Genomic DNA, 16,788 nt, shown 5'->3' with positions numbered 1-16,788 from the left:
CACACGCCTCCAAGAGAGGGATCCTGGCGTGGTGATGCCAAAACTCCCCCGAGAAACGGCTTTGGGAAGGAAAATAAGCACACAAGGTCATCCAACCACATTTATTTCCTTCAAAAATAGGTGATTTCTTAGTACAAAATACCAGCCCAGTGGCTCTGCTGGGCGTTAAAAAATAGGGGATGAGGAAAAACCCATTATTTTTCTCCTGGCTGCTGCATTTGGGAGAGTTAAACGTGCTTCCCATCGTACCCTGGCTGGGCTGGGGGGGGTCACAGCTTCCAGTTTGGGACACAGGCACGAGCAGAGGCAACCAGAGACACAGAAATCCTCTTTAAAATCCCCCCAACCCACCCCTGTCCCCCCAAAAAGGGGGGGGACACAACAGTCCCATTCCCAGCCCCTCCCTGGGGGGTGCAGGATCAGGCTCAGGGATTGAGGAACTCTCTGGGGTTGGCACTGATCCCAACCCCCCCAAATGGGGGGCTTTGTACCACAAATAAAAGCAAAAATAAATACGTTTGACACTGGCACTTCAGGTAGGTCCTACAGATAAACGGAGCTGGGGTGCCACAGGAGGTGCTGGAGGGGTTTGACTGGACCCATCCCAGGAAAAGCTGCTCTGTCCACATGAAATTCCTTAAAAAAAAATAGGCATTAACTCATTACAAACCCCGCTGGGAGGGACAGGGGCTCTGCAGACCCCTCAGCACCAACTCAGTCTTGCAGGGTGATTTTTTCCCTCTACCAGACTGCATTCCCTGGGAATCCCAGGGGAAAACCCCAAATCCTTCATTTCATTTTCGTCCTGGATGATGCTGTGGGTGGCCACATCCAGGGATGTGGGCAAAAAAAGCCCCACAAATGCCCTAAAGGTTGTGCTGGAAATGAAAACCAAAATATATATATATATATACATATGTATCTATGTAAAGATGTATCTATAGATACAGATCTGTGTATATACAGATTTATATAGAGAGATATCTCTGTCTTTCTAGAGATATATATCTAAATATAGATAGACATGGATTTATCTCTGTCTAGATATATCCATATATAGATACATATATATAGACACACATTATATATCATCAATCAACCCTCAAAGAGTGGTTTAGCTGCTTACTGGCTGTCTTGGGGAAAAAATAAATCACAAAAATCCCACACAAAGAAGGGTTTCCCCAGAAAGGATCCCACTGGGTTCAAGTCCAAGGGCAGAGCAGGAGGGGGACACATGGGTTAAGCCCCCTGAGGAGGCCTAAAATCTGGGAAAGGGGTGGAATAGGGAACCACAGGTATTTCTGCCCATGCAGGCACAGAGGTAAACACAGCTGCCAAGGGGGGCTCGACCTGTGCAGGACCTACAGCAGGTCACAGCAGCCCCAGAAGTGCTTAGGTTGGGGTGGCCACTGCCTTAGGGGGGGACACGGGGCCACCCCCTTGGTCCCAGGGGATGGTGCTCATTCCCCAGGGTGCTGCAGGTCCCAGGGGACCCCTGCCCACACCTCCCCCCTCCTGCAGCTTGAGTGGTCCTGAAAACAGACAGACAGACAGACAAGCGATGCAGGAACTCTAAGGCAAGCAGGAAGGGGGGGTGGGAGTCAGGGCAGGACCCCCTGGAGATGCCTCCAGCCCCGGTGCCCCCGGATCTGGCACTGGGAGCACCCAGTGCTGGGATGTTGATGGTGGGGGGACCATCCTCCTCCTCCTCCTCATCCCTGCCTGCTGCGAGGGCAGGGATGGTTTGGAAGGTGCCAGTGGGACCCTCAGAAGAGGCAGGAGCCCCGCAGGTCCCTCAGAAGAGGCAGGAGCCCCGCAGGTCCCGTGGGACGCTCAGAAGAGGCAGGAGCTTCGCAGATCCCGTGCCCGGCCCAGCTCAGCGGCCAGTGCCCGGCTCATGCGGGTGGTGGTCACCCTGACGCTCTGGGCAGCCTCCACGGCCCGGCTCAGGGACCAGTTGAGCTCGTCCAGCTCCTCCAGGTCCAGGCTGAGGCAGCGGTGGCGGGGTTGTGCCCGGGGGGGTCTCTGTGCCCGCCGGTTTCCCCCGGTGAGTTGTGGGGTGGCCGCGGCCGTGGCAGGGGCTGAGGTAGGTACGGCTGGGGAGCAGTAGCTGGGAGGAAAAAGAAGGGGATATGGGCTCAGTGTTGCTTCTGAGCCCCCCCTCCAGGCTCTGTGCCCCCCCCCCGCCTTGTTTTCATCCCTCTCCCCCACCTCATCCACCCCCCCACCCTCCAGCACCTTCCCGCTCCACCCAGACCTCTCCCCAAAGGAGCTGTGGCTGTGTCACCCCATTCCCACCTGGATGGGATCTGTGGGTAAACCAGTAGGTCCTTGGAGCGGGCACAGCCCTGCCTGGGTTCACCCTGCACCCCCGGGGGATGCTGACCCACCCGGGCCCCCTCCCCACCTGCCCACAGAGCATCCTTACAGCACGGAGGGCACGTAAGGCACGAGGGGGACGGGGGCGAGGCAGATGGTGGCAGCGGTGGCAGCAGGACCGGCTGCCAGGTACCAAAATCCAGGCTCATCCGGCTTCTCAGCTTGGGGACCAACGTGGGAGCCCGGGGAGGATGTGGCACCGGGGCCATGCTCTGCTGTGGGGAGAGAGGAAGGTGGTTGGGGGGTGAGATGTCCCCAGGGGTGCAGGATGTCCCCAAGGGATGCAGGATGTCCCCAGGGGTGCTGGATGTCCCCAGGGCTGTGCATGGAGTGACAGCCCCAGGTGACATCACCCCCTGGGCAGGCACTGCTGAGTGGGAACACCCATACCCGCAGGTGGCACTGCTGGCTGTCACTTCTGTCCCCAGGCAGTGTCAGGGAGCTGAGGGCTGTTCCCTGCCCACCTCTCACACAGGGATGGGCTGTACCAAGCACGTGTCACCCTCGTCACCCACCGTGCGTGGCTCTGTCCCTGCTGCCTGGCACGGGGGGGCCCAGGGGCGCCCGGCAAGTGGGGCAGCGTGTCCTCCTTGGGGTGCTGTGCTGGGGCTGCTGGGTGGCATCACCCGCCCAGAATCCACCTATGGAGGGAGCAGAGAGGAAATCGGGAATGTCCCGTGCAGAACAAGCGAGGGATGTTTGGGAAGAGCAAAGTGTTTTTGGGGGGTGGCTGGGATGGGCTGGGAGGTGGGGTGGAGGCTGCTGCAAAGGGGGCCTGCAAAGGCAGGTATCCAGGACAGGTTCCCACTGCTCCCAGTGACACTGGGCTGCAGCCCCGGGGCAGAGGGGTCTGGCCGAGGGGCGAGTTAGAGCCTCAGGTCATGAGGAATGGGCTCCCCCCTCCCCGAGCCTCTCTAATTAACGAGTAAGTCATTAGCAGCTCCGTTAGCAGGTGGCAGAGAAGGCCAAGAAGGGGCTGGGGGCTGCTCCCCACTCACCCGATGATGTCCCGCTCCTGTGACATCGAGGGCACCCCGGGGTGCCCGGCTCCTCTCGGGGTGCTGGGGCAGCACGTGGTGTCCCCCCCTGGTACCGTGTCCCTGCCAAAACCCAGCGTCAGCACGGCCGGGGACCCCAAAGTGGGGGTGGCCACCCCCTCCCCCAGCACTGACCGCCACCAGCACCCACCTGTGTACTGTCCCCGGAATGTCACCGCTCCCGGGGGGCTCCCAGGGTGCTTCCGCAGGGAGGGGCGTGCCCGGGGCCCGGCGGGAGAGGGGTCCGACTCGGAGGCTGTGGCAGAGGAGAGAGAAGTGGGGTGGGATCCGGTGGGTCTGAGCCCCAGATCTGCAGGACCCACTGTGGGGTCTTACGGGACCACCAGGACCTGCCTGGTGTCCGCAGTCCCACAGCCCCACCAACACCCTGTTCCGTGCAGGGAGGGGTTTGTCCCCTCTGTCCCCACCCCGCTGGGGTCCCACTTACTGAGGTCCAGCTCCGGCCTGTCCCGTGGCAGCGATGCCGACCTGCCCCTCCGCGTGGGTGCGACCCCGGGGGCCACCCTGCCCCGCGCCGGGGGGCTCAGCTCCCTGCGGAGGGGACAGAGATGCTGTCACCACCCAGACCCCTCGGTGTCCCCACCCACCCAGCTGCCGGTCCCCCCAAGCCCAACCTCTGCCTGTCACAGCAGAGGCGGGACAGGCTGGGGGTGTCCCCGCGCCCACGGGACAGGGACACAGTGCCGCCCCCCAGGTCCCTCCTGCCACCTACCCCGAGGGTGCTGCGTCCTGGGGGGACGATGGTGCGCTGCCCACGGGCTGCCTCCTGGCCGGGGCGACGCGGGGAGTGGCTTTTCCCTCGGGATAGCTGCGGGAGCGGTGCAGGGTCTCCTCCAGCCGCCGCCGCAGCCGCCACACCTCCTCCCGCAGCTCCCGGATGGCCTGGCTGTGCGGGACAGAGGCCACGCTGAGGGGCGTCTGCAGCCAGCAACGACCCCAACAGGGCTGGGGGCCCTGGGGGAGGATCAGCCCCATCCCCACCACCAGCACCCAGTAGCTGTGAGGCTCCCCCAAAACCAAGCCTGGACTGTCTGGGCTGGGAGTCCAGTCTAAGCCACCACACGTGTCATGAGTTTGGAGGGCTCAGCCCCAGCGAGGTCCCGGCTTTCCAAGAAGGGGAACCTGCTGCTGCCCAGCAGAACGTGGGGGTGCCTTTATGGGGGGGTCCCTGTGCCACCCGGGGGGGTTTGGCCCGGTTTGGGGTTCCATGGACACTCACTCGCGCTCCAGGCGGGAGCCCAGCAGGTCACAGTGAGCCGGGGTGAGGGATGGCAGGTCGGGGGACAGGAGGGTGGGGGACGGCATTTCAGGGGATGGTGGGGGGCTGGTTGGGGCTGGGGATGGAGGGACCCTCCTGGCCCTGGCTGGGGGGTGTCCACTGGTGCTGGCACAGCTCCTGTCTCCCACCTCCGAGTCCGTGTGAGCTGCGGAGGAAAGGGAGCACAGTGAGTCAAGGTTGGCAGCGTGAGAAATGGGGGTGTTTCCCCTGCCCCAGGAGAGAGAATCTCAGGAGACACCCCCAGTCCTGCACCCAAAGGGATTTGGGAACACCATAAACCAGAGCTTCTCCCCCTCCCCAGGGCCAGGGCCCCCCCAAATCTCTCTCCTGTGGATACGTCTCTCCCCAAACGTTGCCTACTCACCTCCGTCGCCGCCGGGGTCGGGCCCCGCCTCGCTGCCCGCGCTCTCGGCCCAGCGAGGAGGGGAACTGCTCTGCGAGGGGGTGCTGGGGGGCAGGTAGGGCCCCCCCGTGCCCCCCTGCCCGCCCGCGGGGTAGATGCCCATCAGTGCTGTCTCGGAGGGAAGCGGGGTCGTCTCTCTCTTCCTTGGGGCACGGAGGGTTGTGGGGATGGGGATGGAGGGTCCCAGCGAGCCGGGGGTCCTGGGGATCAGAGAGGTCATGCAGGGAGCCCTCATGGCTCACCCTACACATCTCCAACCCCCCCTGTACCCCCTCCCTGTGCCCCACGGCCGTGAAGCCTCTCCCCCCATCGCTGCTCCTCTTCGATCCCCCGCAGACAGAGCCGACAGCCCGTGCCCCTGGATTCCCGAAGGCAGGTGCGGGGGCCGTACCCGGTGCCAGGGGGGCGGTGCTCGGGGGTGTGCACGGGGGGTGACACCCTGCTGGCCTCCGAGCCCACGAAGCCGCTGTCCGTCTCCGGTGACACGATGCGCTGCTCCCGCAGGGACGCGGGGACAGCAGGATCGGTGCTGAGCACCCCAGGACCCCCGGCGGGGTCTGAGGGTGCTGGCAGGGGGGCACCCAGGGGATTCACCTTGCGGGGCCCGTGCTGGAGGGCAGCGCTGCCCGTCCCGCTGCTGCGGCGGGACAGCGGCGCCCGTGGTGGTCCCGGGGCCACCAGGTGGGGCTTGGCAGTGGCTGGTGGCTCCTCAGAGGTGGCAGGGGATGGGTGGCCCCGCGGCCCCTCTGCTTTTGGGGGTCCCTTGGAGGGCAGCAGTGCAGCTTTTCTCTCCGAGGGATGCCTGTGGGGGAATGGATGGAGAATGAGGATGAGGCAGAGCAACCCCAAATGTGGGGAAATCCCTGGGGCAGCAGCTCTCCCGCGGAGGTCACGAACTCTGAAGCCAGCGAGGCAAAACAGGAGCCCGGATGGCAAATTCCTGCTCACCCTGCCTGGGGATTCGTCCTCCCTCAGCACTTACAAGGGGAAGGTCTCCAGGTCGGCCCCCTCCTCCAGTGGCCGTGTCCTGCAGGGGATCTTGCCGGGGCCACCATCCCCTGCTGCAGGTCCATCCACCTCCTCCTGGGACCCGCTCCCCGCCAGGCTCAGCTGCTCCAGACTCAGTGATTGCGGCAGGGACTTGAAGTGCTTGTACCTGGGGGGGATCACAGGGTGGTTTGGGGGAGATGCTCCCCACCCGAGCCCCTCCCACGCTGCCCCGAGGGCACTCACTGCTCCAGCAGGTCCGCGAAATCCTCCTCCACTCGGAGCTGCTTGTGCCAGAGGGGCCAGGGCAGCCCCCCCCTCACTCCCTCGTTGTCCCCCGCTGTCCCCAGGGCACCGTCCACCAGCGCGGGGCTCTGCAGGGCACAGCAAAAGGGGGGGGTCGAGAGGCATGACCCCCCCCAGCCGCAGCAGGGTGCCCCCATCCCAGCACCTTTGCACCCCCAGCTCACCTCGGGGCATGGGGAGTGGGGGGCCGGCGGTGGGGACGGGGCTGGGGGGCAGCGGGGCTGCGGGAGGGGCTGCAGAGGGGACTGTAGTGGGGGCTGCCGCCTGTCCCCCGGCTCCAGCCGCTCCTTCAGCCCCTCCAGGCGCAGCCCCAGGCGGTAAATCTCCTCTTCTACCGCCCTGAAAGACATCGGCCATCAGTGTCGGGTGGGGGGGTACAATAAGCCTCGAGACTCCGCGGGTTCTGGAAGAGGAGACTGTGGGGGTCGAGCACGTACCGGTCAGGATCAAACCCCCCCGCAGCCCCCGGGAGCTGCTGCCGGCCCCGCAGGTATTCCCGCTCCAGCGCATCCTGCGCGTCCTTCAGCAGCCTCATCCTCTGCAGTACAAGGAATGCGGGGTCCGACCCTGCCCGCTCGGCACCGGGCCCCAAAACCCACCCTGGTCCCGCCACCCGCCCCGGGCTGGGGGTCCGGGAAGGGGCTGACACACCTGGAGCTGCTCCGAGGGTGAGGGGCTCCCCGCACGGATCCACCTTTCGAAGGACTCCACCTGGCGGGAGAGCACGGGCTGAGCCCGGCCCTGCAGCAGCCCCCCTTCTGCAGGTCCCCTCAGCACCCCTCTGCACCCCCTCCCCATTGCCCCCCATCCAAAGCCTCCCCCCAGCTGCACCCCCGGCAACACCCCCGTCCCCAGCCCCCCCAACAGCCTCCTTTCCTGCAGCCCCTTCCATATCCCCCTCCAGTATCCCCCCAACACACCCCCCCTCCCCACAGCCCTCCAGCAGCCCCCACCCCTGCAGTCCCCCGTAGCCCTTCTCCCCACAGCCCCCCTGCGACCCCCCAGACCCCTCCCGTAACCCCATGAACACACCCCCTCCCCACATCCCCCCAAAAGCCTCCACTCCTGCAGTCCCCCATAGCCCTCCTCCCCACAGCCCCCCAGCAGTCCCCTCAACAGCCCACCCTGCCGAAGCACCTTTCACAGCCACCCCAAGTCGCCCCTCAACACACTCATGCCCCATATCCCTCCAGCAGCCCCCACCCCTGCAGACCCCTCGACCCTCCTCCCCCAGGACCCCCAGCACTCCCCCCAAAACCCCTCCTCGCAGCACCCCCCATATCCCCCTCCAGTCGCCCCCCAACACACCCCCTCCCCACATCCCCCCAATAGCCCCCACCCCTGCAGTACCCCCGTTTGCCCCCATAGTCCTCCTCCCCACAGCCCCCCCAGCACCCTCTTAACAGTCCCCCTTCCCACAGCACCATAGCCGTCCCCAATTCACCCCCCCAACTCACAGCAGCCCCCACCCCTGCAGACTCCCCTGCACTCCCCCAAAACCCCTCCCTGTGACACCCCCCAACACACCCTCTCCCTACAGCTCCCCCTCAGTCCCCCCCAATAGCCTCCCCCTAGCCCACACCTCCACAGCCCTCCTCCCCCTAGCCCCCACCAGCTCTCTCCCCAGCTGCCCTTCTCCCCACAGCCGGGGGGCTCCAGTAGCCCCCCAGTAACCCCCCTCCCCGCAGCCTGCTCAAAACTGCCCTCAGTCGCCCCTCTACAGCCCCCCAGCAGCCCCCACCCACTCAGCCCTCTACAGCCACCTCCACAGCCCCCCCTCCCAGCAGCCCCCCAGCACTTTCCCCACTGCCCCCCTCCATGCAGCCCCACGTAGAACCCCCAAGGCCCCCCCAGCCCACCCTGCAGCCCCCCCGGTTCTTGCCTGTGCCTGCAGCCTGCGGCTCTGCCCCGCCAGTGCCCGGGTGAGCCGGGGGCCGGGGCAGCAGCACGGCCCGGGGCAGCTGGGGCAGCCCCCCCCGGGCGGAGGGGGGGATCGGGGGTGGGGTGAACCCCCCCGATCTGATGGTCCCGGCGCTGGAGCTGCGAGGAAACACAAGGACAAGTGACTCCGGGGACCCCTCGCACTGTGAGGAGCCCGGGGGTGTTGGGTGAGCATCCCGCAAAAAAACGGAGCAGGAGGGGGATGAGATGGACGGGAAAGGTGGATCAACCCACCTCCAGCTGGCGAGGTGGAGGCTGTGGCCGTGGCCGTGCCAAGAGCTGCCGTCCGGGCTTGTGGGATGCTGAGGGTCATCACACGGCAGCCGGTGCCCACGGTGCCCACGGCCAGGCTGCGGCTGGGCTGGGGCGGGTCCGAGAACAGGCTCACCTGGGCAGGGACGGCGGGTTCAGGCACCCACCCTGCACCTCGACCCCGGCACCGCCCACCCACCGTGCCCCCGGGGCACCCTGAAGCACCTCGGGTGTAGGGGGGGCACGGCCCTGCCTCAGCTTCCCCACCCACGCAGGGCAGGAGGTGGCAGAGGTGACACGGGGACACGCTTCCGCCGGTGGCCCTGCCATCTCAGCGACGTGCCTCGCCATTTTAGGGACACTCTGGCTCAGCCGCCCCCCTGGCACGGAGGGGACCCCACCACGAGGGGGGCACGGTGGCCCCCGGTTTGCTGTGGGCTCTGCGGTGACCTCACCCCTCCCTCCCTGGGCCGGGCTTGCTCAACCGCAGCTCCCCGAGAGGAGGAAGAGGAGGGGGCCGGGGGAGGAAGACACGCTGAATAACCTCAGGGAGGGAGGAGAAGAGTGGGGGACCCCCCCCAGCCACCCCGACCTCACAGCCACCCCGACCCCACACCCACCCTGGCCCCCAGGCGCAGCTGGTCGATGGTGTTCTCAGCCTCGGCGTACTTGGTCAGCAGCTTGTGGTAGTCGTCCTGCAGGGAGGGGACACCAGTGGGGGTCAGCACCCGGTACAGAGGGGGTGGCAAAGGGGGAGGCAGCCCTGTGTGAAGACAACAGGCCTGGGGGGGCTCCTATGGGTGGGTGACACTCTGGAGTGCAGAAACCCACCCCCCAAAGCAGCCGGCCCATCTGGGGCAGATGTGGCCCTTGTTTGGCTGTGTGGGGAGAGCCCCCTCTACTCCCAGGGGACAGGAGGGCACCCCAGGGGACAGGAGAGCACCCCAGGGGACATCCTGGGGGAACACAAGCATCCCTGCCTCTAGCCTGAGCATTGCCCACATCCCTGCTCCTTCCCTCCTCCCCGTGTAGGACTGGGAAGGGGTGCCCAGCACCGACCTCCCATGGGTGACACAGCACCAAATCCCGTGGGTGACACAGCACCAAATCCCGTGGGTGACACAGCACCAGCTCACGAAGCCGGTGACATCCCCATTTCACCACCACCCCTTGGCTCCCCCCCCCACCGTGGTGACCCTCCCAGTACGACCTCTCTGGCCGAACTGGGAGGAGCTGGGCGTTACCTGGAGCTGCTGCACCAGCGCAGTGGCTTGTTTGGGGGACCTGAACTCCTGTGGCAGCCCGGCGGTGCTGGGGGGCTGCGGGGGGACCCCCTCCCCGCTGCTCAGCAGCACCTCCCGCACGATTTCGGCCGGGGACTTGAAGCCAACGGGACCCCCGGGCACCCTGGGGCGGGCGGGCAGGACCCGGCCCCGGGGGGGGCGGTAGCTCTGGTCGAACTTCACCCGCGCCTCCACCTTGGACAGGTCGGGCAGGGGGTGGTTGAGGCGCCCGCGGCCGTACTGGGTGCCATCCGTGCCCGTTCCCGAGGGATCCCTGTGCCCCTTGCCTCCTGTTCCCCGCCGGGGGCTCAGGGACCGCGACTGCCGGGAGGGCTTGGGGGGCACCACCGTGGGCGCCGTTTTTTTTGGGCACCCGGGACCTGTCGTGCAGTTGGGGTGCTGGGGGGTTCCCAGCGCCCTGGGGCTCCTCCGGGGGTGCCAAGCCAGTGGTGCCAGGGGCTGTTTGGGGCTTGGGGACAGGCTCGGGGCTGGTGGCATCGCGGGGGTCGTCGGTGGAGAGAGGCAGTGGAAGGCTCCGCCTCGGGGTCCACCCCTGCCCGTGCCCTCCAGAGGTGTCCCCGGCTGTGCCCCAGCCCCGGGGCCGGCGGGATGGGGTGGCAGGGCCAGGGCTGGTGTCCGACAGCGCCGAGGTGTCCCCACCATCCGTGCTGCAGCCGCGGGGCTGGCAGAGAGCCCGGTGCTCCCGCAGAGCCTCGGGGCTGCCGCTGGACCCCGAGCCCCACCGGCCCTCGCAGGAGAGCTCGGGGTAGGGCTCCCCGTCACTCTCTGCCCCCCAGGGCCCCTCGTCCCCCCCGGAGCTGCCCCGCTCCTCGTCCTCCTCCGCCAGGTCCTGCTGCGGGTGCCAGCGACCCTCCTCCAGCGGGGACCCCTCCTCCGGGTCCTCCCCCGCACCTGCAAAACACCAGCGGCGCGGGGCTGCTGCCAGCCGGACCCAGACGGTGCCCCCACCCCTCCCGCAGCCCCCCTTGGCTCCAGCGCATCTGCGACCACCCCCACGAGGGGCTTTGGGCAGGAGGGAGGGGACGACTCACCCCACGGTGGGCTCCTGGCACCCTCCCCCAGGCCGATGACCCCGTCCTCGTCCATCCGCCTCTCAAAGTCGTCTTCTTCCTCCTCCTCCTCCTCGTCCTCTCCCTCCCAGGGCGTCAGCTCTGTTTGTGTGCAGTGCAGCCATGGTGCCGGGCTGGCCATGGCCGCGGGCACGGCGGGCCTGTCACTTGTGCCGCTTCATGGCCCGATGGTGGCGGCGGGCTGGGGACCTCCTCGTCGCGAATGTAGGTCACAACATCGCCACCGCGTCCTGGGAGGGGGAGGGAAGGGGGCGAGGGAGAGGGAGGGATGTCAGCAGGACATGGTGGGCTCTGTTTGAGGTGTGTTCCCCCACTGCCAGGGCTTCCCCTGCCCCCCGAACCCAGGGGAAGAGCAGCCTCCCGTGATGGGGGGACACCCTCAGATCAGCCCCCCAGCTCTGCATCCCACCATGAAGCGGGAGCTGCCACATAACTCGCAGCTCATGGTGCCCTGAGGTCCCCGCGGGGAAGGAGCCCCCCCAGGGCCACCCCAAAAAGCTTGTCCCCTCCCAGGAAACACCCAGCCCGTGCTGGCACCCTGTGGATGTCACCCCAGCCGGGTGGCCACAGCCTGGGGACCATCAGTGGTGCCATCACCGTGCAGGATGGTGCTGGGGGAGGCAGGAGCATCCCAAAACCCCTCTGGATCTGGGGGGCTGACAGTGAGAGGGATCGCAGCAGAGACCTGGCACACTCATTCCACAGATAACCCAAGAGCACGAGCTCCCCCTCTCCCCCTCCTGGGGTTCCCAGAGCCACAGCAGCAGCTCGAGAAATGCCTGATGTCCAAACCCCAGCGTGGGGTGTGTAGCAAGAGAGGCCACGGGCTTCTCCCATCAGCATCCCCTCGGGTAGATCAGAACCCCACCCCCCCAATTTTGGCCAAAAACCAGGTGCAACACCAGCCCCATGCAGGGGACACTCACCCTGTGCTAGCCCCCCAGGACACCCCATCACCGTGAGCCCACCTGGAGTCCCCAAAGCGGCATCACTCAGAGCACCCCAAACCTTCCTGTGCCTGTGGGGCAGCTGAGCTTTTGCAGAAGTAGGAAATGGTTCTTCCTGCACGTTTGCAGGCGGCCACCAACTTTTGAACCCCATCCGGCCCTGCGCAGTGGGGGCTGAACCCTCCTCCCACAGCCATTTTCCATCCAAACCCTTCAGTTTTTAATCCAATTCAGAGCAAAACGCTGCAGGAAAATAGGGGAGGGGGACCCCTGGGGCCATCAGCCTCCAGAGGACATCAGGATGAGGGTCTGCCAGGAGACACAAAATTAAGCCTTAAAGCCCCAAAATTCAGCCAGCTGGACCCTCCCCTTGGAATTTCCAACCCTCTCCGGATTTCCAAGGGGGGGGGTGTCCACCTGGCCCCCCCACCCCGAGGTGCTGCTCACACGCTGCAGCCATACCCAGGCACCGTGGCACGTCCTGGCACATTTGCAGGCAGCCAATTAATCAGCTCGTTACTGTGTAATTAGTGGCACGCGGGGGAGAGCTTGACGAGCTAATGAAACCACAGCACAGTCCCTGGGGTGGCTGCCTTTAGCCAGAGGGTGATTTTGGGGTGCTGCTGGCTCAGGGGTGCTGATGATGAGCAGCAAACCTACCCATGCCACCTGCATGCTGCGGGATAAGTCCCCTAATCCACTCCCAAGCCTCAGATCTGCAATTTTTTGGGGTATTAGTGGGGCTTTGGGGGTTATTTTCCAGTGCCACCTGGTTCAAGGTCCTTGGGCATCATCCTTGCAACTCACTCCAAGCCCAAGCTCCAAGGAGCTCCAAGCTCCTGCATCTTTGGGGTGTTCCAGGCGGGGAGCAAACCCCAAATCATCCCTTAGGGTTTTGCAAACCTCCTGGGCTGTTTGCATGAGGTTTTTCCCCACATACCGACTGGATAACTCCATTCTCCACACCTGGAGATGCTCCACAGCTTCTCCTGCCACCAGGGCTGCCCATGGGAGGCCTCAGGCCCTGCACTAACACAGCTAAAAAGTGATTTTGGCTTTAGCCCCTCTCTGAGCTGGGATGTTTCTAGTCCTAAACCCTGAATCACATCCCAATCTGGAGATGGGGCCTGGAGATCCCCACCGAAGTGCCTCCCATCCCACCTCAAGCCCCTCAGCATCCCAGAGTGATGAGGAGCCCAAACACCACCCCTGGGGGTCCCAGAGGGCTGGTGGGGGGAAAAAAGAGATTGTGGGTCCCGTTTTCTTGCACCAAAGAGGATTAAAACATTTCCCACCTGGTTCTGGTGGTTTTTTAACCCCATACTGGATATTTTGGGTCTTTTTTGGGGGGGGTTGAAGGAGGCCATGCCCAACCCACACACCATTGGCTGTCACCCCATTTCTGAGCAGTGGTGCCGAGGCTGCACTGCCCACAGCAGCCACAGTCTGCAGGAGCCACTTCCAAATCCAGCCACATTTGCTGCTTTCCCAGAAAGTCCCTCCACTGATGGTCATGGTGGTGAGAGAGAAAAATCTTGGCTTTTGTTTTGTTTTTTTTTTCTTCCCCCTTTAAGTGAGTTTCTCACTGTTATGGGAACACAGAAAAGCTTGAAAAATAATGTGGTTCCATAAACAGGAGCCACAAAGCAAATACAAACAACCCCAATATTTATTATTTTTTAAAAGTTTTGCTCTTTGAAAGCTGGGATTTTGCAACAACGTAATTGGAAAAGGAGCTAAAAACGAAATCGAAAAGCCTCAACAAGAAACAGTCTTGCACCCCTGAACTCTGCTCTGCCCTCAGCCCCCCTCCTGCCCTCCAGATCTCAGTCAGGGCTGTCCCAAATTGTGGCTCAGGGTGGGGATGCTCACAGCAGTGATGAGTGCTGCCAGGTCTCTGCTTGGCCTGCAGGCAGGAGGGGTTGTGTCTGCCTGTCCCTGCCCTCAGCTCCTGATCCCTGATCCTGCCTGCAGGCAGTGATCCCATCCCTGTCCTGCTCCCTGGGGGATAGACGGAGGTGTGAGGCTGAGACCGCCCAACTCATTACACGTGTGAGGCTGAGAAACAGCGGCACAATCAAGGCCAGCACAGATCCATCCTCGCTCCTGGGTTTATCAGTGGTGACAGCAGAGGAGACAGAGCATCCTCCGCCCCAGGGCTGGCTGGGTGACAGGGAGGGGGGGACAGGGCTGCTGTCACTCTGCCTTCACTGCCCTGTCAACCCTGGGCAGAGCAGGTGGGTTGGGGGGGCTCTAAACCCCACACCTCCATCCCCATGGCCCCTGAGCGATGGGGGACAGCCCTCCCTCCCTGTGCCCCAAAAATCACTTGCCTGGGAAGGGGATTAAAGCCCTCCTTGCACATCTGTGCCTGTTTGGGACACAGGGGGTCCCCAGACCCCCTTTAACCCCCATCCTGGGCAAGGGATGGATATTTTGCATCTCATCTGGGGAGGTTTGGAAGAGGCCAGAATGGCCTCAGGCTGGAACTTGGCAAGGGGTGTCTGCACTCCAGGAGGGAGGAATTCCTGGTGTATAAACCCTTTTTTAAAGCCCACAGAGTCCCGTTTTTCTGAGCATGAAAGAGGGCAGAGGAGCGGAAACGCCGCGTTCTTGGTTTCCATTATTTCCTACCAGAACAAGGGAGGGACCGTCACAGTGAGGAAGAGCCTCACAAACCCCCTTGTCCTCTCAAAGAACACACGTCTGTCACCACACCAGGGCTCTAAAGCCCACGTGTCACCTAAATTCCACTGCCTGGAGGGGCCAAACCTTCCCCCAGCTCCCCCACGCTGGCACATCCCCATGGAGAGGTACCAAAACCTCGGGAAACGGCATCTCTCCATCACTTGTCCCAAAGTGAAGCCCCACGGCAGGACAGGGAGGTCCTGTGGCCGTTTTCCTGCCTCCTCCCAGGCACGGGGATCCTCCTGTTCCTCCTGGGGACAGCCCAGGTGTCCCCCCCGGGGCTGAACCCAAACATACCTGCAGCAGCCGGGGGTGGATGTGCCCTAATGCCGGTGAAGGACAGACTTAATCCCTGTCTGGAGAGAGCTGCCGCTGTCACCGCGGCACAGCCGGTGGCACTGGGAGCCCTAATTAGCACAGGGCAGGGAAAGGTGGCGGGGACACGGCAGGGACACCTTCCACTATCCCGGCTCGCTCCAAGCTCTGTCCAACTCGGCCTTGAACACTTCCAGGGATGGGGCAGCCACAGCTTCTCTGGGCAACTTGTGCCAGGGCCTCCCTACCCTCTTGGGGAAGAATTTCTTCCCAAAATCCAGTCTTAACCTCTCAGTTTAGCCATTCCCTCTTGTCCTGTCACTCCATCCCTTGCCCAAAGTTCCTCTCCAGCTCTCTTGGAGCCCCTTTAGGCACTGGAAAGGGCTTTAAGGTCTCCCCGGAGCCTTCTCTTCTCCACGCTGAACACCCCCAGCTCTCCCAGCCACAGTGCTGGAGTCCCTCCCTCTCCGCGAGTCCTTAAAACATCCCCGCCCGGGAGGCACTGAAAGGGTGCCGCAGAACCGGCACCCACCGCCTACCAGAAACACGGCTGCCCTTTAAATAAAACACGGAACTGAAGCTGAAAGCTGCCCTTGCGACTTCCTCGGAGGAGCCTCCGGCAGCGGCTCGGCCCCGTGTCCCGCAGCCCCCGCCGAGCCCCGGCAGCGGCTCCGAACCGCCCCCGCAGCCCCCGACGGACCCGCCCGGAACCTTCCGGGCCCGGCGGGGAGGAGGCACCGCGAGGAGGAAAGTTATGACAAGTTTCCCCGGGGCCACGAAGGCTCGGATGGCGTGGGGAGGACACGCCTCGGCGAGCGGCGGCGTGTCCCGCATCCTCCTGCTGCCTCCCGCATCCTCCCGGCGCGCCCCGTCTCCTCGGCCGCAGGGACCCCCGCGGGCCTACGAGTTGCCCCCGCTCCGCCTCGAGACCCCAGCCGGCTCCCAGCTGCCTAAGCCGGGCTTAGAGCGCTGGATGCGCCCGGGGAGCGCTGGATGCGGCCCCGGGGATGGAGCCAGCCCCGCGGGTCCCCGGGCTGTGCCTCCAGCTGTGCCTCCAGCGGCGCCGCGGGGGCCCCCTCCTCCTCTTCCCCGCAGCAGGGAGCAGCCGAGCCATTCCCGGCCCCCCCGGGCACAGCTGGGGCACATCTGGCCCTGGGGCACCGCTGGAGGGGCAACCTTCCCCCCCTCCCACTCCAACCGCGAGCGCCCCGCGCAGCCCACCTGCAGGGAGAGCCCGGGCGGCGCTGGGGGTCCCTGTCCCGATCCCGATTCTGATCCCGATCCGGTCCCGATCCCGATCCCAATCCCGGTCCCGCCGGACAATAGCGCGGCCCGCGGCGGGGGGCGTGTCCTCCGCTCATTAGCATACCCGCCGCTCCCGACCAATCCGCGCCCGCCGCCGGGCAGGGAGCGGGACGTCGTTAGCATAAACCCCGCCTCCCCCTGTATTTGCATAGCTCGCGGCGCGCGGCCAATCAGAGCCACGGAAGACGGGCCTCATTTGAATAATTTAAGAAGCGCGGGCGCCCCCTGGCGGAGCGCTGCGCCTGTGCATCCTCCGGGATCGCTGGGAATGGGATGGGATGGGATGGGATGGGATGGGATGGGATGGGATTGATGGGATGGGATGGGATGGGATGGGATGGGATGGGATGGGATGGGATGGGAATGGGGCCGGGACAGCGATGGGATGGGCATGGAATGGGCACAGGATGGGGATGAGGAAGGTCTAAATTGGGGTGGGGATGGGATGGAGATTGCGATGGCAGGGGAATGGGAATGGGGATGAGTTTGGGGATGGGCATCCCCTCCCAGCCCACCAGCACCGCACTCCCACATGCTCTGCCCGTGCTGGGGAG

At 64.6% G+C, this 16,788-nt stretch overlaps 1 protein-coding gene across 3 annotated transcripts; it reads right to left on the bottom strand.

Moving 5' to 3' along the window:
* Positions 1 to 87: 87 nt before the first annotated feature.
* On the bottom strand, positions 88 to 16,303 carry AKNA (AT-hook transcription factor). 3 transcript variants are annotated; one of them, XM_064677136.1, is made up of 22 exons: positions 16,151 to 16,303; positions 10,941 to 11,209; positions 10,464 to 10,800; positions 9,850 to 10,258; positions 9,226 to 9,300; positions 8,588 to 8,741; positions 8,295 to 8,452; positions 7,064 to 7,123; positions 6,850 to 6,950; positions 6,577 to 6,751; positions 6,353 to 6,480; positions 6,102 to 6,275; positions 5,511 to 5,921; positions 5,081 to 5,319; positions 4,657 to 4,861; positions 4,150 to 4,323; positions 3,865 to 3,968; positions 3,568 to 3,672; positions 3,378 to 3,479; positions 2,895 to 3,020; positions 2,429 to 2,594; positions 88 to 2,110 (listed from the first exon to the last, which is right to left on the bottom strand). In XM_064677136.1, exons 2-22 carry the CDS (start codon positions 11,098 to 11,100, stop codon positions 1,834 to 1,836), a joined length of 3,840 nt encoding a protein of 1,279 aa, XP_064533206.1. In that variant the 5' UTR covers positions 11,101 to 11,209; positions 16,151 to 16,303; the 3' UTR covers positions 88 to 1,833. The 3 variants fall into 3 exon arrangements, with proteins under 3 accessions (XP_064533206.1, XP_064533205.1, XP_064533204.1); XM_064677135.1 differs by lacking the exons at positions 10,464 to 10,800; positions 10,941 to 11,209; positions 16,151 to 16,303 and having other exon boundaries at positions 5,511 to 5,611; positions 5,714 to 5,921; positions 9,850 to 10,387; XM_064677134.1 differs by lacking the exons at positions 10,464 to 10,800; positions 10,941 to 11,209; positions 16,151 to 16,303 and having other exon boundaries at positions 2,429 to 2,591; positions 9,850 to 10,387.
* Between the last annotated feature and the right edge of the window lie 485 nt (positions 16,304 to 16,788).

The sequence above is a fragment of the Pseudopipra pipra genome, chromosome 20 (assembly GCF_036250125.1).
Source record: "Pseudopipra pipra isolate bDixPip1 chromosome 20, bDixPip1.hap1, whole genome shotgun sequence".
NCBI classification, from domain to species: Eukaryota; Metazoa; Chordata; class Aves; order Passeriformes; family Pipridae; genus Pseudopipra; species Pseudopipra pipra.
This window is presented reverse-complemented; position numbering and strand designations above follow the sequence as displayed.

What these genes read in the sequence shown, in the direction of transcription:
- AKNA (XM_064677136.1), bottom strand. Translation starts at nt 11,100, where the DNA reads ATGGCCAGCCCGGCACCATGGCTGCACTGCACACAAACAGAGCTGACG. An exon ending in GCCGCAGGCTGCAGGCACAG is followed by an intron (nt 7,124 to 8,294) that starts GCAAGAACCGGG and finishes CTCTCCCGCCAG; the next exon opens with GTGGAGTCCTTCGAAAGGTG. An exon ending in CAGGGACAGAGCCACGCACG is followed by an intron (nt 2,595 to 2,894) that starts GTGGGTGACGAG and finishes CTCTCCCCACAG; the next exon opens with CAGAGCATGGCCCCGGTGCC.